This window comes from Poeciliopsis prolifica, unplaced genomic scaffold (genome assembly GCF_027474105.1).
Source record: "Poeciliopsis prolifica strain line A6 unplaced genomic scaffold, Auburn_PproV2 SCAFFOLD047, whole genome shotgun sequence".
In the NCBI taxonomy this organism is placed as follows: Eukaryota; Metazoa; Chordata; class Actinopteri; order Cyprinodontiformes; family Poeciliidae; genus Poeciliopsis; species Poeciliopsis prolifica.
Genome location: NW_026562422.1, coordinates 4,275,934 through 4,299,037, shown reverse-complemented (window position 1 = coordinate 4,299,037; position 23,104 = coordinate 4,275,934). Strand labels below are relative to the sequence as shown.

The 23,104-nt window shown below is 43.1% G+C and overlaps 1 protein-coding gene across 1 annotated transcript; it reads left to right on the top strand.

The window, feature by feature from the left end:
• The first annotated feature begins 2,477 nt into the window (after window positions 1-2,477).
• LOC129377432 (otoferlin-like) lies at window positions 2,478-22,382 on the top strand. Its single transcript, XM_055057361.1, has 42 exons — window positions 2,478-2,685; window positions 3,968-4,038; window positions 4,450-4,558; window positions 4,635-4,689; window positions 5,087-5,218; window positions 5,305-5,367; window positions 5,473-5,557; window positions 6,860-7,019; window positions 7,099-7,285; window positions 7,371-7,557; window positions 8,484-8,707; window positions 8,939-9,047; window positions 9,563-9,749; window positions 10,593-10,713; window positions 10,831-10,931; window positions 11,017-11,107; window positions 11,181-11,297; window positions 11,398-11,550; window positions 11,702-11,891; window positions 12,626-12,750; window positions 12,842-12,976; window positions 14,574-14,735; window positions 14,818-14,937; window positions 15,028-15,189; window positions 15,335-15,497; window positions 16,727-16,800; window positions 16,966-16,992; window positions 17,086-17,217; window positions 17,341-17,413; window positions 17,950-18,059; window positions 18,167-18,304; window positions 18,402-18,533; window positions 18,643-18,770; window positions 18,873-19,043; window positions 19,173-19,333; window positions 19,711-19,853; window positions 19,931-20,019; window positions 20,094-20,192; window positions 20,296-20,537; window positions 20,628-20,809; window positions 21,586-21,686; window positions 21,799-22,382. Exons 2-42 carry the CDS (start codon window positions 3,993-3,995, stop codon window positions 21,977-21,979), a joined length of 5,367 nt encoding a protein of 1,788 aa, XP_054913336.1. The 5' UTR covers window positions 2,478-2,685; window positions 3,968-3,992; the 3' UTR covers window positions 21,980-22,382.
• Window positions 22,383-23,104: the final 722 nt, after the last annotated feature.

Here is a 23,104-nt window from a genome sequence, read left to right as displayed (position 1 = left end):
CTCATGTGAAAAATCTGGAAACGCGTTTTCCTTCCTTTCCTTCACCGAACGCAACAGTTACGTACCGTCCACCTTCTGGTTTCCGAGGTGTTCGTTCTCTGATAAACCAAAGACATTTGAGAGCTGGTGTCAGCCTGAGTGTTTAAACTTCGCCGCGACGACACGACCCATCAAAGAAAGAGGCATGTGTCTTCCATTGCAACGCAACTGGTAACTTGGCACGGTTGCTGACATGGCTGCCAGCTGCACCCAGAGGAACTGGGACGTCGCCTTCACCCCTCTGAGCTGCGACTGAGTCGTGTAATTAACAGCGGATGCCATCAACACAGCAGCAATCGGTTGATGACAGCCACGCAGGGTTCCGGCTGGAAAATGAACTTCCTAATAATAGTAATGATAATGATAATGATGATAAAACGTGCCTTCATATTTTACTTGAACTACAACCGTATCGCACTGCATGTGTTGAGCTGCACGTTCATAAACGTGCCCACGATGTTTGGGTTTTCTGTTCAGCCACCGATGACGTGTCATCGTTGCTGTTTTACGGTCATTTCTTTTGTTGTGAACATCGTATACCTTCTCATAAAGAGGATGCCGCATGCAACAGTGACCGGGCGGCATCAATAATTCACCGCCTTGTCTCATCGGACACCAGCAACTTTAGACTGTGATGTATGGCTTACAGAGCGGCCCGATGTGTAATTGATGAGACGATGAGCCGGCCGCCTCTGCAGAAGAGGCAGTCGAGCAGAAGTCGCTTTGACGAAGCCGTGCGCGTTTCTTACGCACGCATCGCTTTCCAAACACACACACACACACACACACACACACACACACACACACACACACACACGCACGCACGCACGCACGCACACACACACACACACGTTTTGCTTCACAACGGAAAATTTTGCCCCGCTTCCATTTTATGTGACGGTCCGAAAGGAGATGGACACACAGTCGTGTTGCGCATTTGACCTTTTCTGAATTGCTGGCTTTGTTGAACCACTCAGTCTTTGATTTTTGACAGCCCTCCTTTGCATAGTAGCTCGAGCTCAGGCAGATTAAATACACAGCATTTTTAAAGCCTGCAATTGATTCTTAGACTTTGACTGGACCATTCTAATGTGTTTTTGATCTGGCTGCACGCTCAGTATTCTGCAAGGAGGAGACATTCTGTCACAGTCCCAAATGCTTCACTGCCAATAATTTGTTGTATCCCAGGATTTACATGTATTCATCTCCATCTAACTCTGCATGATGCTCCCATGACCATGTCTTACCAAATAGGTGCTGTGCTGATGTGTGCAGTAGTAGTTTTTCCACTATGCTTAGTGCTTTACATGTAGATTTGGACCAGATCTTCTCCTACATCTTTGCTGTTTCCAAAAACTGGCTTTTAGTCAACGTTGATCCTGACTTTTTACCTCTTCCCTTCAGTAACAACCATCTTTTCACAAATCTTCCTTGAAGATGCATGACTAATGGTAAACACAATGACAGACTTTTCCACCCGAGCTGTGGATCTCTGCAGTTCCACCGAGGACACTGTCGGCCTCTTGGCTGCTACATCTGAAATCACTTCAAGTTATTAAATCCAACTTGTTTGCATGTAGAAATAATATGTGCATATCTATATAATTATGAAAACATGCCTCATTTTACGTATGCACCACTTTTGTGTTCATCTGTCACTTAAAAAAATCCCAAAAAAACAAATTAAGCTCTGTAGGGAAATGAGAATTGCGTTTTCTTTGTGCGTTCGTTTGATCTTCCGCTCTTCTTTTTCTGAAGCCTTGCAAATTTAATACTTTAATACAGGACATCACTGCAAAATTCTCATGACACAAAAAATGTGGCTCAGTTCAAGAATCGTCAGGCTCGAAGCCGATTAAGTTTGAAGCGAACAGCGTCGCAAATAGGATTTGACATCATTCCGCCATCGCCGACAAAAGGACAGTGTGATTGTCTTAAGACCCAGTTTGGACCTGCAAGTTATTAATGATTAAAAGGAAGCATTCTTCCAGCGAGGCCGGCCTGACATCTTCCTTCCATGTAAGGAAGATGTGATGGAAGGAAGTCTATCATTGATGGCATGGCAATATTGTTCACCTAACAGCAACATCACACATTTCAAACATTTCTTTCCAGCTCAGTTTGGCTTTGATCCCTTGATCAAGAGCCCGGCCGCGTCGAGATGACAGTAAAACGTGTGTTTTTGTTTAGTTATATTTCCTGATGTAGATTGTTGTGGGTCAAGATAAAGTGATAAAAAAAAGTAACTTTTTGACACCAGATTGATGGCGTGGCCCATAAAATTCCTCCCTCTTTGCTCTGCAGCATCTTATAAACCCGCGGATTGGAAGATTCTGCTCACAGTGACGTCTCTCAGCGGTGGCTAGTTATAGTTACCAGTCTCGGGTTCGACGCTCATGCACTATTCATCGGCGTATCGCTTCACTCCTGCCAGACCTCAGACGTGAACAAACGCATTTCCTTTCTGTGCACAAGTTAATTTTGTGGCTTTTCTTCTGGGTTCTCTCTGAATGTAGCATCTCTCCGATTTTAATTGAAACCGAAACCTCTTGATTCTGGGCTGTTTTTGGGAGTTTTTTTGTACCTCTGAAGGAGATCTCTGGGAGATACGTGGAGGAGAGAGCTGAGCATAATTTGTCGTATATGGTACGTATCATCTGAGCAGAGGCAAAATGTTGGCGTTTAGGCCTCGGTGTTTAGGAGTGCGTGTCAATGACTTTCTTTGAGAAGGAAGTTTGTTTTGACTTTTTGTTTTATGTCAGCTGATTTTATTTTTTTCATTTATTTCTTTATTTCTTTTTATTTTTTTGAAGGTCAAACAGTGGTTTTATTGATTTTCCATCAAATTTTGATGTAATTACACGCTATTGGATCATCATAACCCGGCATGTGAAATTTTTATTTATTTATTATTTTTGGTGATGTAAGATTGATTTCTTTTGATTCTCTGTTTTTGTTTTGCTTGTTTGTTTGTTTTTTCCCCATCTCTTCGATCAAAAATAATCAAAGAAACATAGAAGCAGCCCCTCGCTCCCCCATCTCTGTGCCAATATTATAATTGATAATCCCAAATTGTCACATATAATAAGGTAGCCACTTTGAACTGGACGTGTCCGTGTGTGTCAATGGAGCACTTTGTTGATTAATTTCTGCAGAATAACGAGACTAACGGTATTATTTTCACAATGCATGTGAAACGTATCCCCTCCAGTTGAAGTATTAGGGTCAGATGATTTAAATAATTAAAAGGCCCCATCTGAAGGCCACGTTTCACTTGAAATAACAGCAGATCAACTATGCTACAACACTCTCTATCACTGATTTTGGGTTTGCAAAAAAGTAATACGTAAGATGCTCTTTGTGTTTTTGTTCATTCAAAGTTTTCTTAGATCTGGCGATTTGCTGTTGAGACAGAATGAAGCAAGAGTTTAGCACGCCTACAAAGAGGAGTAGAAGATAAATCCACTTAAATTTGGATTAAAGTGGATTTTGAGCTCGATTAGGATCCCAGGAGGCTAAACGTTCGCATATCGGTGGAAATCTGCGTTGTTTTGAAGTTGTGTTAACATCAGTTGTAATTTAGAGCCAATTTATGAATGGCTGCTGTTCCATGGATAGCCGAGAAACCAGGTTTAACCCCCCCAACCACCAAAAAATAGTTTTAAGCGTGTTTGTCAGTTCAGGAAAGCTTCATAGCGTCTCTATAGATATTTGAATGTTGACAAACAGATCCTAAAAGGGATTTTTGTGCAACAGTAAATGCAAAGCGACTGATGTGCCTGTCGTGCAAAAGCACGTTGTGCGACAAAGCTGAGTGAGCCGAAAACGTAAATATTTCACACAAACTTGGGCCGACTCATATTCGGTCTATTCGTCTGTGTTTTGGTGTCTAAAATTGTCAATGTGTTTTTTTTTTTTTGTGCCGCAGAGCGCTCAGAGGATACCTTTGAACCATGAAGCGCAGTAAGCACCGTGGACAAAAGGAGGACAAAGGAGGAGGTATCACCTTAGGCAGATCATTGGATTCATGTCAGAAAGTCCAGTTTAATATTACACAAGCAGACAACGTGTCAGAACATTTTGGCACAAACAATGTGGTGCAGTTGTTCTTATCCAAGACTGGTTTATTCCAAAAGCAAATCTAGAAAAAATGCTTTTGCTCTAAAAAGTATTTTACTTCAGATTTTTCTTTTAAATATTCCCTTTTTAATGTGTTTTCATGTCTTATAATGTTATTAACCTGTGCAAAGCATCGCAGAATGAATTTGAGAGTATCTTTTTTTTTTTCAAAAAGCACAATGTTGCAAGAGAAAGAGCAATTCTTCCAGCAAGTGTTGCGCTTCAGCTCCATAAATATAGAATTTTTCTTTTAGGATTTGTCTTTAGATGTGTCTTTTGTGTGATGCCTAGATGAGCCAGCCATTTTGGAGACGGAGAACATGCTAAAGGCAGGTCCAGATCCCGACACCATCTCTTTGGCCTCCGTCACAGCCGTCACCACCAATGTTTCAAATAAAAGGCAAGCCTCATTATGACCGTCTTCCTGACAGATTCCTATTTTTATCTGGGTTTATTAATCATCTGTAACTCCTCAGGTCAAAGCCGGAGATCAAGATGGAGCCCAGCTCTGGACGACCCATGGATTACCAGGTAGGAACTTGGGAACTTGGAAAAGCATTTGCACCCAAAGAGACTTTTCCCCCCACATTTTCTGATATTGCAACCACAAACCTCAGTGTCCAGTATGAGTATTTTGCACAATATTCATGAAGTAGATCAGACCTAGGAGGTTGAAGGAAACATATGCATGGTTTTCAAAATCTGAAAAATGTGGCATACGCACAGCTTATTGTCCACTTTTTGACATCAACTCTCCCTGAGGCGCTAATCGACATGATCGTACAAGCTCAGTTGTTCCTTACGGGCTGTCACATAAAAATTAAATAAAGTATCACATGTTTTTTATTTTTTATTTTATTTCAATTGGACAAAGTAGGACAGCTCGCAGGTTTTTGCAGACGTAAACTGATGGATGGTGTCATTTCAGGTCAGCGTGACGGTGATTGAAGCCAGGCAGCTGGTTGGCCTGAACATGGATCCCATGGTCTGTGTGGAGATCGGAGAAGAGAAAAAGTACACCTCCATGAAGGAGTCCACCAACTGCCCTTACTACAACGAGGTGAGCTGGTCGTGACCACGCGGTGTCGGGAATCTCTCTGAAATTCAAGGTTGACTTAAAACGTTTCAAACTGTTGTCACTTCCAGTACTTTGTGTTTGACTTCCACATCCCGCCGGATGTCATGTTCGACAAAATCCTGAAAGTGTCCGTAAGTCATCGGCTCCTTTGAACCGACTGTGACATGGGGGCTTTTTAAAAAATTTTTTTTTATTATTATTCATTTAATTGTCTATATTTTGTAACCTACTTGTAGGTGATCCACTCCAAAAATCTTCTGCGAAGTGGGACGCTGGTTGGCTCTTTTAAAATGGATGTTGGCACAGTTTACTTCCAGCCAGGTCAGAAAATATCATCTTTGGTAGTTTAACTCCAGATCAAGCCCTCTGTCTGCCTTAATATCTTGCCTTAAGCTATTAAGGCAAGATATTAAGATGCCTTAATATCTTGGCTTTTTGGAAATTTATTTGAACTATTTTTGTTTGTGGTGGAATAATTGTCCAGTGTCAATAAATATCAATCGTATATCAATTCAATATTGAGTGCAGATGACCTCATATCCACACAAGATAGAAATTATACATACATGCTTATTATTTGGACAAATCCACATCGTCAAATCACAAAGAGTCTTCAATAGTGTTATGGCGTGTCTACAAGTAGAAGCTTGACTCCTGTTATCAGATCAAGCTGGTTTACATAAATATATGTATATTTTAATTGAATTTAAAGTGTCTCTATACCTTCACAAATGGCTTGAAAGTCTGTCCTACTTCAGAAGCTCATTGTTATCCATTGTAATACCAGTTTGTGGGTCGTCATCCTGGAACGTCTGATTGTGTCCAACCTTCAGCCGTCTAGTTAAAGACCTCAGAGGAGCTCCTCTATTTCTGCAGCACAAAGTGTCATTGACATCATCACAATCCCACAACATGATGCTTAACAATTAGCTGCTTTTAAAGTGTGATGTCTTCACACATCCTTTGTAGGCCACCGTAGATTTCACTTGAGTCTGAAGATGTCGATTTTGAAGCAGGGGCTTCTCTGTCTCCACTTTTGGACAGTGACAGTGATGCTCCACTGCCTTCTAGCTCATTATTGACTGGAGGCATGAAGGCTTTTGGATGTTGGAATCATATTTGACCTCATCCAAGGCTGATGGCTTGTTGTCAGATGGCTGAAACTTGGACACAGCAGGGCGTTTCAGTAGGATATTGATCCCAATGAACACTAAACTTGGTTTAGAAACAGATGAACCAGGCCAACATTAAGCTTCTGCGTTGGCCTCAATTTGAACTTCCTTAAAAACGTATAAATTATGCACCAAAGCTGCATCTGTGGTTGAAAACCAACCATACATTTTGCAAAGAGGACTGGTCAAGTGAACAGCTGGAATAAATCCAGGACCTTGCTGACCGAATATTACTGGAAGCGTATGCAATTATTTGTGCTTTTATGTGCATTTCTTTTTGTTTGATTCAAGAAAATCAACAATAAATCTGAACTTTTGCACCTGATTCTTGTTTGCACAGTTAATTTATTGTGATTATCTATTATTGCATCCTTATTTTAAAGTGAACAAAGAACAAACCCCTCATCAGGAATCCGAAATGAAACTGGCATTTGTGGTGTTTGTCTTGCAGAGCATCAGTTTTACCACAAATGGGCCTTGTTGTCTGACCCGGATGACATCACAGCAGGCTGCAAAGGCTACGTCAAATGCGACATCGCAGTTGTGGCTAAAGGGGACACCATTAAAACTCCGCACAAGACCAATGAGTCTGAAGACGATGACATAGAGGGGTAAATAAAACCTGCGACGTCTGCCGTTTAACCCGTGAAAATGTTGAAGTTATGCAGAAGCAAATTCTGCCTGCGGCAGGAATCTGCTGCTACCTGAGGGCGTTCCTGCAGAGCGCCAGTGGGCTCGTTACTACCTGAAGATCTACAGAGCAGAGGGACTCCCCAGAATGAACACCAGCATCATGGCCAACGTGAAAAAGGCGTTTATAGGAGAAAATAAAGACCTGGTCGATCCCTACGTTCAAGTGCTCTTTGCAGGGCAGAAGGTCAGCTCGAATGACGGCCACCTTTTTGTATTTGCCGCGTATTAGCAGGACTCAGAAGGCGAACGTGTTTCATTTGTGACCACAGGGCAAAACTTCAGTACAGAAGAGCTGCTACGAGCCCATCTGGAACGAGCAGATTGTTTTCACGGAGATGTTTCCTCCCCTCTGCAAGCGCATGAAGATCCAGATCCGGGACTCGGATAAAGTGAACGACGTGGCCATGGGAACACACTTCTTGGATCTGAAGAAGATTTCCAATGATGGGGACAAAGGTGATTGTTTATGACAAACCCTACCACTCCCCCAAAAAAACTGCGTTCAAACAAGCAGGAGGTTTTATTTGATGTGGATGGTATGGCTTTTCTACCCACAAAAATAGCTCCATTCTTTGCGCCCTGATAGAGTTTTCTATTGCCTACTTGCATGTAATGTCAGTGGTACTGCTGCCCCCATGTGACGTACATCCAGTATGACAATAATGCTGACTGATGTAGTTTGTGTCTAATTTGGCAACTTGGAATGTGTTTGACCACCTCTGGTTCAAACTATTACGTATTTGGTCCAGTCAGGTTTCAAGTGAGTAATTTACACCAAACAGAGCTTTAGAAACTCGTTTAGAAACGAACAGAAAAGTAACAGTTTTCAATAATTTCCTGGCTTTAGGTTTGGAGAACTAGGACAAACATATGATATGGATTGACTAAACAATCCTGGACTGCATTATTTTGCTGTGATTGTTGACACTTTGAAATAGTTAGCGGTTGGTAGATCTTCTCTTCTCTCGAACATATTGTTGAAATCAGTCCGTCTGTGCAGGTCATCTATTATCGGACCAATTTCTTTTTTAGCTCTTAATATTTCCAATAAGCTAGCTGAAAAAAGAAAGAGAATACAGTAGGGTTTTCTGTTCTGTTTTTTTTGTTGTTGTTGTTATTATTTTTACTTTTTGCAGAATGCGCTTTGTTTGGAAAAGTAGTTGAGTATTTGAATGTTTATGGTGGGCCGGAAAAGGCGCTCGCCCGGGAACCATTTCAGCTAGAACAGCCTCTGCCAGTAGGCCAGATAACGCAGAGTATTTACTTTTCCTGTGCAACCAGTTCAGAACTGTTTTGAAACTGGAGGTCACCCAGTTGCTTAATCGTCTTCTTCCTGTCCAGTCAATTTCCACATTGCCAATCGTCTGCACTCTGCTTCCCAGGCTTCCTTCCCACAATGGGGCCCGCCTGGGTGAACATGTACGGCTCCACCCGCACCTACACCCTGATGGACGAGTACCAGGAGCTAAACGAGGGGCTCGGCGAAGGCGTGTCCTTCAGGGCCCGTCTGCTCATCAGCCTGGGCGTGGAGATCCTGGACCCGACCTCGCCTGACGTCACCAGCTCCACCGAGGTCCAGGTGGAGGGAGTGCCCAACATCTCCGAGGTGGGTCTCTGCTCCGGATGGGCAGCCATGCGAGCGGATCATATTGTTTCTGCTGCCGACAGGTCGTTGTGCTGCTTTTAATGTGAATTATTAACAGCTCTAATTTAGCCCGTCGCATGCATAAATAATAGCTGTTTGCATTGATGAGGCTACTCATGTTTAAACGCTTACAGTTGTGTGTGTGTGTGTTTTTTTATTATTATAATTTATGTTTGTTTTGTTTGTCCCCAGACTGCTACTGGGAAGGTGGAGGATTTCTTCCTGTTTGGGTCTTTCCTGGAAGCCACAATGATAGACAGAAAGATCGGCGACAAGCCAATCAGCTTTGAGGTCACAATAGGTACGCCAGCTGTGTCTTTATCGAATCGTTTATCGTTTACCTTTCATCTTTTATCTTTTAAAATTTCTTGTCACAATGAGATCGATTTCTGTTATCTGGGGTAAATAAAAAATAACAAAACCAACAGTTTTATACAAAATTTATACTTTTGCTCTTTCATGAGAGCACGAATAAATATCAGTAAATTTGAAAATATGTTTAAATGCAGTTATTGTGTGCAGGATACTGTTATAACATATATGTCATGTCCTTAAGAAGCCGATTTCAAACAGGAATGATTTTCAAGGCCAGTATTTGTCTTTGTGGCACAACGAATGCCAGGCTACGTAGTCATACAATTGCATAAAAAATGAGCAATAACTATTTTGTTTCAATCGTCTCTACGTTATCACAATAGGACCACAAAAGGTCGCGTGAAGATCCCACGTCCGTGTCGCCCACCCGTACGTTTTTTTCGGAGTGGGTCGGAAGACGTAAAGGGACAAAGTTCATATTTAGAAAGCTGCTCTCTCCAGGTTACTATGGAAACGAGAACGACGGCGTCATCCAGCCCAAGACGAAGGGGAAGAAGGGCGGCGGCGGCGACGGCGCTGAAGAGGAAACCGAGCTGATACACAACTCCAGCGAGGAGGAGATGGACGATGACGGAGACCTGACTTCAGTGTCCACCACGCCGCCCATGAAACCTGTCGTCACTGACCGGTCAGAGCCAGTCAAGCAGCCAAACAAAGAGGAATATTTAGATGTGAAAGGAAATAATTCATAGTTGTGAGATGTTTGTTTTTTTTTGCAAACCAAACGGTAACGCTTTATTTGAAGGGCTGTGCGTAACGTCATATTACACCTACTATGAACATGAAGGACTCCTCATGAATGGCTACGACTGCTGTCTTGAAGTGTCATTCAGGAATGAATGCAAAATTGCACCAAAAGTCCATTAAAAGTGTCCACTCTGCATTATTTTATAAATAACGACACTTTTAATGACAAGTTGTAATATAACTTAAAAGTCAATTAAAAGTATCAACTTTGCATTAAAGTGTCATTATTTTCCCAATGACATTTTATAACAACAATCATAAGCACTCATGAAGACTCCATTGTGACAGTTTCACTTAACGATGCCTTTCTTCTCATTAACTGGTCCTAATAGTTGCTGACGCTGCTGCTCACTAATGTTCTCCAGCAAACCTCGGAGGCCTTCACGGACCACCTGTGTTTGCGTTCCGATTAAATTGCACACAAGTGGACTCTGCTTACTAATTAGATGACTTCTGATGGCAATCAGCGTCGGATCCGATCTCATCTCGGTGGTGGCACCACCACAAAGAGTCCTGAACTTAAAGAGAGACCTAACTTTTCTCATTTTTATTAGTAAAAGCATTTAAAAAGCATTCATCTGTTGCCTTACACTTTGCCGGTTTGGGCTGGAAAACGTTATGAAAAGTTCATTTTGTGCGTTTCTATTTACGCATTTTGTGAATCCATCTTGAAGCAGCAATTTTGGAAGCGCAAAATCACCTTGGCTCTTGCTTGAATCCACAGAAACTATTTCCATCTGCCCTATTTTGAGAGGAAGCCGTGCATTTACATCAAAAGTTGGTGGCAGGACCAGAGAAGGCGGCTGTACAACTCCAACATCATCGACAACATTGCGAACAAACTGGCAAGTGGACGGCTACCATGAGGGCACAGAGATTCTTACTCACTGGTCGTAAATCGTAGTTGCCAATATTGTTGAATCTGATGTTTAACTGTGTTTTTTTTGGGGGGGTGGTTGCAGGAGGATGGACTAAACGACGTGCAGGAGATCATCAAAACAGAGAAGACCTATCCTGAACGAAGGCTGAGAGGCGTTCTGGAGGAACTCAGCCAAGGGTGCAGGTCTGTGCGCCTCCAAAACTAAAACTGGACCCGTCTGATTCGACAAATTCAAACGTTCACACTGAGCACGCTCGTGTTCTTTCAGTCAATTCATTGCTCTGGCAAACAAGGACCACAATCAGTCTGGCAGAACCAAACTGGACAAGGAGAGGCTGAAGCTCTGCTTGTCAGAAGTGGTAAGTCTTCTCTCCTGCTGTCGGCCGAGCGTGATGCGTTTGCGTTGTTTTGCTAAACGATCTCTGCGTTTAGGAGGCCATTGGTCAACAAGCAAAGACTATGAGGACACAAGTGAAAAAGACCACAGTCAGGGATAAGCTCAAGCTGGCTCATAACTTCCACACAAGGCTCCGCTTCCTCGCCGACGAGGTAAAGACCATCGCCAAACGAGTCAAGTAATAACAAATTCATAATTTTGCAAGACCATATAATGTCCCTTACGCATTCTGGTGTAATTACAATCTTACAGCCCCAGCACAGTGTTCCTGATGTTTTCATCTGGATGATAAGCAATGGAAAGCGCATCGCTTACGCCCGGGTTCCTTCCAAAGACATCCTGTACTCCAGTATAGATGAGGAAAGGGGGAAAGATTGTGGCAAGGTCAAAACAATTTTCCTCAGGGTGAGCTGAAACATAAAAAGAAAACCAATCCAAAATACCATTATGTTCTTGTTATTTGATGTGTTTTTTTTAATTATTATTATTATTGTTATTATTTGCTTACGGCGTTCTGAAGATGAATAAACCCCTAAAGAATGTTTCTCTGCCTAAGATCCCTGGTAAAAAAGGTTTCGGACCTGCTGGCTGGACAGTTCAGTCCAAGTTAGAGATTTATCTGTGGCTGGGCCTGAACAGGCAGCGCAAAGACTACCTGAGCGGCCTGCCCAACGGGTTTGAGGAGAATAAGTTGTCCAAGGGGCCCGGCATGCCGTCCTCACCGCCCATCAGCCTCACCTACATGAGTAAGATCATCAACTGGAGCAATATGTCATCATACACGCTTACTTTTGACGCAGTTTTAAAATAGTACTTTTAAATTGCACTACAAAGCACTTTAGGAAACTTCTGAGGTTGTTTTCTGAAACTTTCAAATGCTCTACCAGGAATTCCCAGAACTTACAGGGTTCTGTCTAAAACATTTCAACAGATACGATCCTATATCTTTTCTTAAAAACAAACGTTTACTTTTCCAGAACTTGCCATATAGTTTCCTGGAACTCACTAATCATTTTCCCCAAAACCCAGTAGGAATTTACTGGAACAAGGTATCGATATACAACTTTTCTCTGGAACTTACTGGTTAACTTAGCGGATACTTTCTTCAGATCAACCATATATTTTTTTGAGACTTTCTTGTAACACATCGGTTTTATTTGCAGGACTTAGTCAGAAATTTGAAGAGTTGGGCTGTCGTGTGGGGTTAGGGTTAGGCTTAAAGGAGTTTCTGATACGTTTATGGCACATAGAGGGTATGAAAGTTCTCGGAGAGTAAATTAGATTACTTAGTAAGTGTTTCGTAAATCTCAGACCGTATTAAGTAGCTCTTCTTGATTATTGAAAATTGTGGCACTTCCTGCAGCACTAAGGAGATTACATTGATTACTGACACTGGTAACAGATGTCTAAGAAGGAATACATTGCATTTAAGTGTCTTCAAAGTACATTGCATATGAGAGGATGAATGTTTTCACTGCAGTGAAGCAAATCTTCCAGCTGAGGGTCCACATGTACCAGGCTCGCAGCCTGTTTGCTGCTGACAGCACAGGCCTGTCTGATCCCTTCGCAAGGGTTTTCTTCTCAACCCAAAGCCAAGTCACAGAAGTGAGTTCATCCACCCATTCTTTTTTTTAATGAAGGTATAATAATAAATTTTAAAAAATGGGCTGGGAACAAATACTCTGCTTTCTTGCAGGTGCTGGCTGAGACCCTCTGCCCCACATGGGACCAGCTGCTGGTGTTTGAGAACGTGGAGTTGTTTGGCGAGGCCTACGAACTGAGGGACGATCCACCCATTATTGTCATTGAGCTCTATGACCAGGACACAGTGGTGAGGAATAGTTTTCATATGGAGATGCCACAAGCTCTCCCTTTTGATTCACGGGGAGCGTAGGACTAATGACACAGCAACCTTTTCATTGTGAATTTGTATCCAAATTATAATTAGGGATGTCCTGATCTGCGCTATTTTTCTCCCCGGTGGCGACGTGTTTACCTTAAGCTTAGTCCTTTTACGATTCAGTCCTTCATAGACGAAATGACGACTCTTAAAATCGAAATGTAGATTTCAAATTTTACATAGCTTCATCAGAATTACTGCTATTCACAAACCAATTTCATATCAGATGTCACTTTGTTTCTTTGACAATGCCAGATTATCCCAACCAAAGTTTTAGCAAGACAATCGCAAAATTCAACACGATTAAAACCTGAACAACTTTGTAACTCAATATATGGTGCAACTTTCAGTAATAATCTCATGAACTCGCGTCATGATCGTGCTTACATTATTTTGTTCCTAACTAATTTGCTGAAGTTCGAGGCTAATGCTATCATCCTTTTTCTCTGTTTTGATGTTACTTGTTGATGATTTGGCTTGTAGCATATTTTACAGTCGTTCCAGTTAAATTTGTTTTGACAAAAATTCAAAGAAAGTTGTTTTTTTCTTTCACAAATTTAGCAATTTGATAAAATTGTAGCTTAGAGAGATTACAGCTCTCCATGTTGCACCCAAAGCCATCTGGGTATATAAGAACAGCTCACGAATCAAGTCACACAACAAGCCAATGCACCCCGGCTCTTACACTGCAAATGTTTTTTGAAGAAGTAAATTTGCTCAGAATTTCTTTTGTTTAAACCTGTGAGCATTAAACTTTGTTTCTGACAGTTTTCCAAGACCTGCTCAGGAAAATAAGCCATGTTTGTTAAAATTAGCCACACAGATGTGGCTGACCACCTAAGAATCCTTTAAACTGGACATCCTTATTTATAATCCAACAATCTGTTTTTTATAAGTACAGTCTTTTGTTTGTTGACATCAACGTAATGTGATTCTAACCTGAAGAAATGTTTTCTGACTGACAATTTTATATCTGCTCCTGACAATAACCCCAATGTTTTGGATGACGCTGTGGATAAGTAGAGTGTGGATTGCCTTGATGTACGGTAGCAGAATTTTAAAGTGTGCAGAGTAGATTTTATTCAAAGGCATGCAAGAGGAATAAGATAGGTCCGCAAGGATAAACAGACGGACCCTGCACTAGCGTCCTATCCCTGTTGCATTCCTTTCTGTGAAATTTTGTGCTTTTGTATGTGGCCGTCAAAGTATGTGACTCTTTATAACCACTAACTGCAAGAAAGATTTCAGTTTCGCAGCTCTCAGAGGCATCAGGAGGTTATTCAACTGTTCTTTGACATTACACAGATACATCTATTTTGCAGTTTACTGGTTATTTTAAGGGTATCTTGATGTTATTATTTTTCCTTTCCTTGTGTCTGTAGAGATTTGAAATCTTGAAACATGTGCACCTCCAGCCATGTTTCTTTATGCTAATCAAAACCATGAATATTGACACTTTTTAAACTAATGCCAAAACTGAAATATCCAGTGCAGATTTAATGTCTAATCGTCCACTTTATGCTCTCAGGGTAAAGCTGACTTCATGGGCAGGACGTTTGCAAAGCCTTTGGTCAAGATGGCGGATGAGCACTATGGGCCGCCGCGTTTCCCACCCCAGCTGGAGTATTATCAGGTCTACCGTGGGAACGGTGCCGCTGGAGAAATGCTGGCAGCCTTTGAGCTTCTGCAGGTTAATTGAAGGCGGTTCTCGCACTTAAAAGGCTTTCCACTTATAAGCCTTCCCGCGCCCTCACCCTGCTGTCGTCTCTCAGATTGGCCCCAATGGAAAAGCGGACCTTCCTCCCATAGACGGGCCTACAGATATGGACCGCGGCCCAATCCTGCCTGTGCCTCTGGGGATTAGACCAGTGCTCAGCAAGTACAGGATTGAGGTCTGAGCTTCAGATCTACTCAGAAAACCTCCGTGATTGTTGATGCATTTGTGGAAAGTTCGACAACATGTGCATGTTGCTTCTCTGCAGGTTTTGTTCTGGGGCTTGAGGGACTTGAAGAGGGTGAACCTGGCCCAGGTGGATCGGCCCCGTGTGGACATTGAGTGTGCAGGGAAGGGTGTTCAGTCGGCCCTCATTCCCAACTACAAAAAGAACCCCAACTTCAGCACTCTGGTCAAGTGGTTCGAAGTGGTACTGTGTCATTTCCTAAACACTCCCTTGGCTGAGAAACGACAATAATGATAAACACTAATTGGTGGACGTTTAAAGACCAGGCGTCTGAGTGCCGTTCCTTTAGATTTGACCAAGTCAGAGAATCTTTTAATGTGTGCGTTAGGATTTGCCAGAGAACGAGCTGCTTCACCCTCCGCTGAACATCCGTGTGGTGGACTGCAGAGCGTTTGGTCGCTACACTCTGGTCGGCTCCAACGCCGTCACCAGCCTGCGCAAGTTCATCTACAGGGGATCAGACAAGCAGGCCAACAACTGGTCCACTACAGGTATGACCTAAACGCAGGGCTCGCACAGTGGAAAGCATTCACAGCCTTTGAACTTTTTTATTTTGACACATTTCACCACATCACAACTACAAACCAGGTGCATGTGAATCAGCTGTTAAGATGCACAGAGTATATTTTTGAGCTAACTACAATGTTCTTTCTACTACTGTGTGTCTATGGTACTAGTATCTACATAAGCCATATTATGAAAGGCCCATTATATATATTTTTCCTCCATTAAATCAGATAAAATATGTAGGATTACCAAACTAATATATATAGGCCACACCCCAGTTAGTTTAAAACTTGTGAGTGAAATTGAAGCGTATTTTCAACACAGTTTTCTTGTATGACGTCACGAAAATAAAAACAGTCAAGGCGTTGGGAGGACACCTGTGGAGCTCAGCAAACTTGTGCTGGAACAATGTCCAGATGTTTGAATGCGCCACCATTAATTACTTCAACAATCATACTCAAGTATGAACGCCACTGGAAAACCTTACAGGAGGCGAGTTCTGTGTCTCAGAGATGTGTGTGCTGGGGCAAAACGGGTTCTTGTCAGCACAAGAACAAGAACATAAAGCAAAGGCGTTTGAGAAGACGCTGGCTGGAGCTGGCAAAGAGCGTCATCAGGTAAAAAGCGTCTCATCAAGGAAGAAGCCATTAGTCCAAAGCACTCAGAATACAGTTTGCACATGCACTCAGGGACAAAGGCCATCATTTTTTGAGGTTTGTCATGTGGTTTGCCAAAACTGAAATCAACATGTTTGGGCTTAATGTCCGAGGTTAAATGAGAAAACGTCCAAACCACGAAGGGAGTGATGATGTCCTGTTGCGATACTGACTGCGAGATATGTGTCAGCACAAGGAAAGAATATTAAAGCTACGTTTGAAGACGAGCAACGAGGAAGGCAAAGCTCGGCCACGAACTCGACTCCCTTCTGTCAGGAGGAATGGGCCAAACTTACAGAAAACTATTGTGGAAGGCTAATTAAAAGGTTTTGCCCAGGGCGTAGAGCTCCAATCAGCAATTCTATCAAAAACAAAGGTTTTAAAAGAAATGTCTCAATATCTTTCCATTTAGCACACAGAAATAATGTTGATCGTCTCACATTTATTTTTAATGTCAGAAAACAACAACAAATATTCATATGTATTTTTTTTCTTTTCTTTTTTTTAACCTATTTTGCAAATATCTGGCCTCAGTCGTACGCTGCTTTGTCTTTCAGAGGAAATTATTGTGGTAAGCATGGAAACCGAGCCTGCTTGCAAGAAGATGGACACCGTGGTCAAACTGGACTCTGTAAGTTCAAACTCTGAAAACTTGATTCGAAAGACTTAAACCAGCTTCAAAGCTCCTTCCATATCATTCAAACTGCCATGTTGCTGTGAAATGCACCACCCAAATCAACTTGATTGATTAATGCACATGTTAAACTTGCTGCTCTCTCCGCCCCCCCCCCTCCAGTGCTCTGAAGCTGTGATCAGAGTTGAGGTGAGCATATCACCACTGATTACTTTCAGTGACAGTTTGCGTTGTCCTTACGAAACCTGACAATATCCATGATGTGCACTGAATGTAAAAAAGGACGACGACAAGGACGAAAAAGGTAAAAAGAAGAGGAGGAAGAAGGGGGACGAACCTGAAGAGGAGGAACTTGATGAGAGCATGTTGGACTGGTGGTCCAAATATTTTGCCTCAATTGAAACCTTAACTGAGGTAAGGAAGAGTTTTAAAAGTAGCTACTTTTAAAACCTATGTCCCGTGAAGACATAAATGTGTCCTATGAAGTACAGTGTGTTTATATTTTTAGAGTAAAGAAACACTTCCTTACTGTTTCAGGCTCTCAGGGCTCAGGAGGCAGCTCTCTCAGATTCAGAAGAAAAGGAAGACATGGACATCGCTGATGGTGGAGGTGAAGAGAAAAAAAATCTTACATCTCAATATTCTGACATTCAACTCTTAAAGGTTCAGTAATTATGTAGATTATATAGAGTGCAGCGGTTTAATTCTCAGTTGAAAATGACTTAGGTCCTTATTGAAAATGGTGACCCTGAGAAGAGAGGAGTTAGTTCTGGAGTCCCGCAAGGATCTGTCTCTGGGTCTTTTTTTTTTTTTGACGGTTTACAACATAGCCGCATCGTTTCAGGGAAAACCTTTGATCGCGATACGACTGAAAATTGGGATAATATATCATCTAAATATATTATAGATGCATTACAGACATCTTAGATGTAAATTTACATAAACTGGTAAGAATATAAGTTTTCATGTCAGAGGTGTCTAATCCAGTGACATATTTCTTACATGGAAGGGAAGCTGAGGAAGGTCAATTTTAGGCCGAAATGATCCATTAGTCCCAGCTTCTCTCAAGAGCCTTTCTCTCTCTCTCTCTCTCTCTCTCTCTCTCTCTCTCTCTCTCTCTCTCTCTGCATGGTCATTACATCACAGCTGACGACGCTCCAGTGAAAGCCCCCAAGAGAGGAAAAGGAAAGAAGGACAAGAAAAGGGCAGCTGTGGATCCATTTGAAAAGAAAAAGCCAAAGCTGGATGAGCTGAAGGTGGAGGATGAACCATCGTGGTGTGATTTTTTTTACGTCATCCAGGCGGATGAGGTAATCTTTGCGCGGTGAGAGGTAAACGTTGTGCTTCCTGCTCCCAAACTAAGGTGTATCCAAAGGAACTGGAGAGCGAATTTGACAACTTTGAGGACTGGCTCCACACCTTCTACCTGTTCAGAGGGAAGGGCGGTGACGACGACGACCAGAACGTGACAGATGAGGACAGGATCGTGGGGAAGTTCAAAGTGAGGAGAGCTCCGCATGCGCATTTCCGGCCTTATAAGTGATGGTTTGTGTTTGTGCTACGTTCCACTCCTTCTCCTTTAACCGTTCCCCCATCAGGGTTCGCTGTGCATGTACAAAGTGTCGGATGATTTACCCAGAGACATGAGCTTCGACTCCAACTTAGGAATGTTTCAGAACATCCCTAACAACGACCCCGTTAACGTCCTGGTCCGCATCTATGTCGTCAGGGTAAGCCTTTGTGCTCTGGAGCTTCAACGCACAATGATGTGACGACTCTGAAAACAGAGTCGGATTTCGTTTTGTTTTTTAGTGCCTTGACGGTTCTGTTTCTTTCCAGGCGACAGATCTGCATCCGGCGGACATAAACGGGAAAGCTGACCCCTACATCGCAATCAAGCTGGGGAAAACGGAGATCAAAGACAAGGAGAACTACATTTCCAAACAGCTGAACCCTTTGTTTGGCAAGTAAGTGACGGAAAACCGGCTGGATTCCTGCGCAGGATCCAAACAACAGCGTCTCTCGCTGCGTTTCTCTCCTGAACACGAGCGTTTTCCTCGTGGTCCTAGATCCTTTGACGTGGAGGCCACGTTCCCCATGGATTCCACTCTGACGGTGTCAATTTATGACTGGGACCTGGTGGGAACCGATGATCTGATTGGAGAAACCAAGGTCGACCTGGAGAATCGCTTCTACAGCAAACACAGAGCCACGTGTGGGATTTCATGCAACTACGCCATGTAAGAATCTGAAACCCATAAAAGCAAAGTAAATGTACTTAATAAAACAAAATAACCGAGGGTACAGATTTGCATCTCGGAGACTTACTAGTTCTTACTTTACACATGAACCCGCTGTTTGCCGTACAGCCATGGTTACAATGTGTGGCGAGACCCCATGAAGCCCACACACATCCTGGCGAAGCTGTGTAAGGACGGCAAACTGGACGGCCCGCACTACGGCCCCGGAGGAAGGGTGAAGGTGGAGAACCGGGTCTTCATGGCACCGACTGAGATCGAGGATGAAAACGGTATCTCTAAACTGCTGCTGTCTACCGTTCCATTGATCTGATGTTGGAAAGATTCATAGTGGGCTCGGAAAAACATTTGAAAGAATCTATATTTAGTGAAACTTCACTGGGATTTCAGCTGATGGACCAACACAAAGTAGCACTAAAAGTGAACGTTTTTGGCATGTATTTATATTCAACTTCCTTCATTCGAGCTTGACAGAGCTTAGGCTGTTGTTGCAGATATTTATTTGAGAACAAACGCATCTTTTCCCTCCAAATTCACAGACGCGTGCCGCTTCCTTTTGCTCTGTCTCGTAAAAATCTCACTGAAACGTGAGGAGCGTAAGAGGCAGGAATGCTTTTGCAAAGTGTGAACGAGTGATGATGTTTGCCAGGCTTAAAGAAGCAGACGGACGAGCACCTCGCTCTGACTGTGCTGAGGCACTGGGACGGGATCCCCAAAGCCGGCTGCAAACTGGTCCCGGAGCACGTAGAGACCAGACCGCTGCTCCATCCCGACAAACCGGGAATCGAACAAGTACGGCGGTAAACGTCGCAACGTCGACTTCCTGTCTGCTGAGAGCTGCCTTTAACTATCGATCTAACCGTGTGCAGGGAAGAATCGAGATGTGGGTGGATCTGTTCACCAAGGACAAGACCGCGCCCGGTCCCGCGCTTGACATTTCACCACGGAAGCCGAAGAAGTACGCGTCGGAGATTTCAGGAGCCCAGCCTGACGTGTCCAAAGCTCGTTTTCACATGACCTTTTCCTGTGCAGGTTTGAGCTGAGGGTCATCATCTGGAACACGGACGAGGTGGTCTTAGAGGATGATGACATCTTCACGGGCGAGAAATCAAGTGACATCTTTGTGCGAGGGTGACTTTTCCCGCCAACAACCAGACGAGCAGAAACGCCTCCATGTGAAGGGGTCGGGTCTCCATTTTTCTTCTCTTGTTTGCCCCTCGGTCTCCGTCGGCAGATGGCTGAAGGGACAGCAGGAGGACAAGCAGGACACTGACGTCCACTACCACTCCATCACCGGGGAGGGGAACTTCAACTGGCGCTTCATCTACCCTTTCGACTACCTGGTGGCCGAGGAGAAGATCGTCATCTCCAAGAAGGAGTCCATGTTTGCCTGGGATGAGACCGAGTACAAGATCCCGCCTCGACTGAACCTCCAAGTGTGGGACGCCGACCACTTTTCCGCCGATGATTTTCTGGGTATTTTTAAAACGAAATCAGTTTGACTGTTATAGAGTTGCTGTTTCTAAACTTGTCTTTGGGCCCACTGAAAGCAAAATGTCTCCACAGGCGCGATCGAGTTGGACCTGAACCGCTTCCCGCGCGGCGCGAAGACGGCCAAGCAGTGCACCATCGAAATGGTGACGAACGAAGCGGAGATGCCGATGGTCTCCATCTTCAAGCAGAAGAGGATCAAAGGCTGGTGGCCGTTTGTGGCCAGGAACGAAGAAGACGACGAGTTTGAGCTCACGGTGGGTGGCGGCCGCAGACAGTCCAGGCCATTTCTGCAAATATCCACATCACATATGAATCAGATTTCAAGTTCAGTAAGTATTAGTTGTGAACTTTGGGCCATCCCAAACAGGTTTTGATGTGTTTGGCGTGAAGTTTCCTGCTGAGATGCCAAATTGCTTCGAAGTTTCAACCAGCTGGCTCACTCCAAACTCTCAACAAGATGCAGCAACGACAGTGTTTTTCCTTCGTTTTTTTTTTTTTGTTAGTTTATTTTTTCACTTTTACTTATAAAAATAAAACTGAGATCCAAGAGATCTTTGAAGTTGTAGTTCTTTGGTTTGACAGCCTAACTTTGACTCATCCAGACGTATTTCTTGCTATTGTGGCCAAATAATTCAACATTTATCCCATCAGAAAGGATCCGGTTTCGGGCAGCAGGAAGTTTCAATTCAGCCCGAAGGTGGTGAGTTTGGAGCTAGAAGGTCTTTTTCGACCAGCACCATCTAAAGCCACGTTGATGTTAAACATGCTTTTCGTTGTTGTCAATGATGCCTGTGTTGCAGCATCTTCCTGACCAGTTTTTGGTCAAAGTGTTTGTGCTGAAACAGCTGCAGGTCACAGAAGGACAACTGTTGCAAACGCAGTAAGAAGAGCAGGCTGACGTCGTGGGCTTCGTCAGTTCGAACTTGTTGCAGAAGTGTCCCGATTCGGTTCTTGAAAGCTCGACTCGGAATGTTTTGTGGGAGTTCTGCGTAACCCGACTTGGGGAAAATGAAACTTCTTGTGTCTTCAGGGTAAGGTGGAAGCGGAGCTGCACCTTCTCACCGGGGAGGAAGCTGAGAAAAGCCCAGCGGGAGACGGGCGCAACGAGCCAGACCCTCTGGAGAAACCTAAGTATGAAACAAGTGCTCCTCGCTCTTTGTGTCGTTTTGTCGGCGCGCTACGCGTTGACGCAGGAGAAACGGCCGTGCTCAGATTTGTTGTTGGCCTCTCTGTGCTCCGACAGCCGCCCAGACATCGCCCTCCTCTGGTTCCTCATCCCGCTCAAAGCAGCGAAGCACCTGGTGTGCGACCAGTACCGGTGGCTGACCATCAAGATCGTCACGGCGCTCCTGCTGCTGGCCATCCTGGGCCTTTTCCTCTACAACATGCCCGGATACATGGTGAAGAAAATGCTGGGCGCTTGAGAGCAAAACCGGATCACTTTATTTATTTTTTTTCCCCACCCCAAATAGCTTCTGCTGTTTGTTTTTTTTTTCAATCTTTTTTCCAAAATAAAATAATTGATGTGCTACCAACAGCAACATAAAAATAATCTAATATCGGCTTGAGTGTATGAGTTGGTTGTTATTATTGTATAAAAATCTCATTTTGCTACTGTTTTTCTGATATGTAGGCAACTTTTTGCTTGTTCGTTGGTTTTGCTTCTTGGGAATGTTTATTTGTTCGCGTTTGATTATTAACAGATCAGATCACGATTTCATGTAGACTTAAGTGAGGGCTTTACACGTGGTTTGCTTGTGGTTCAGATTTTCTGCCTTTCTCGATGATGTATTGAATTTGTGAATAAAATTCCCTCTGGGCACCTCAGGTCTCCTCTAATCGTGTCATTCAAATGTACAAATATGTAGCGTGTAACGTTCCTTTCGAAAGTGTCGACATATGTTTGGGTTTTTCACGTTTTTGTCAAAAGACATTCATGCAATGACTGTTGTTGCGAGCACAACATTCGTTGCTTTTTATTGGGATGTTGAGCGGCAGACACGCACAAAGGGGAACGCGTTCAAGTGAAGGGGAACGCGTTCAAGTGAAATTGAAAGCATCATTTTGCCAAGATATTGTAATAAAACAATGAAATATGTCATAATTAAATATTTAAAATCAGGAAAACAATGGGGAAGATCCTTAGTCTGTCTGTTACTGTTACTCTCCAGTTTCAGTATTTTGTGTTTAGTGGTTTAAACAGTCTTTTCTTTAACAGTAAAAAAATATATACAATAGTGATTTATTTTGATGTCAAGACAGAAAATGTACACACAAGCTCTGTTAAGAGCTTGTTGTTTGTGATTTGCTGCCATCTGCTGACTGAATGGAACAGACAGCATGTTTTGGTGAGGGCAGGGTGTTGTGCCAGTGCAGTTTTGTCTCTTAAAAAGCGAATGGGAACTAAAGCTGAGCTTTGCAAATCACACAAAGAGAATACAAAGTAATGTACATTTTGATGCATTCCCATCAAAGACTAAAAAGTGGAAGGAAAGGGATCTTTAGTTTTTCTATTTCAAAGGCAAACGTGTCGAAAAAGAATACAAAAA

Bases quoted from the DNA above. Each gene is read 5' to 3' on its own strand.
- LOC129377432 (XM_055057361.1), top strand. From the start codon at position 3,993: ATGAAGCGCAGTAAGCACCGTGGACAAAAGGAGGACAAAGGAGGAG. The intron at 7,020-7,098 runs GTAAATAAAACC...TGCCTGCGGCAG, and splicing joins GAAGACGATGACATAGAGGG to GAATCTGCTGCTACCTGAGG. The intron at 14,938-15,027 runs GTCTGAGCTTCA...GCTTCTCTGCAG, and splicing joins TCAGCAAGTACAGGATTGAG to GTTTTGTTCTGGGGCTTGAG.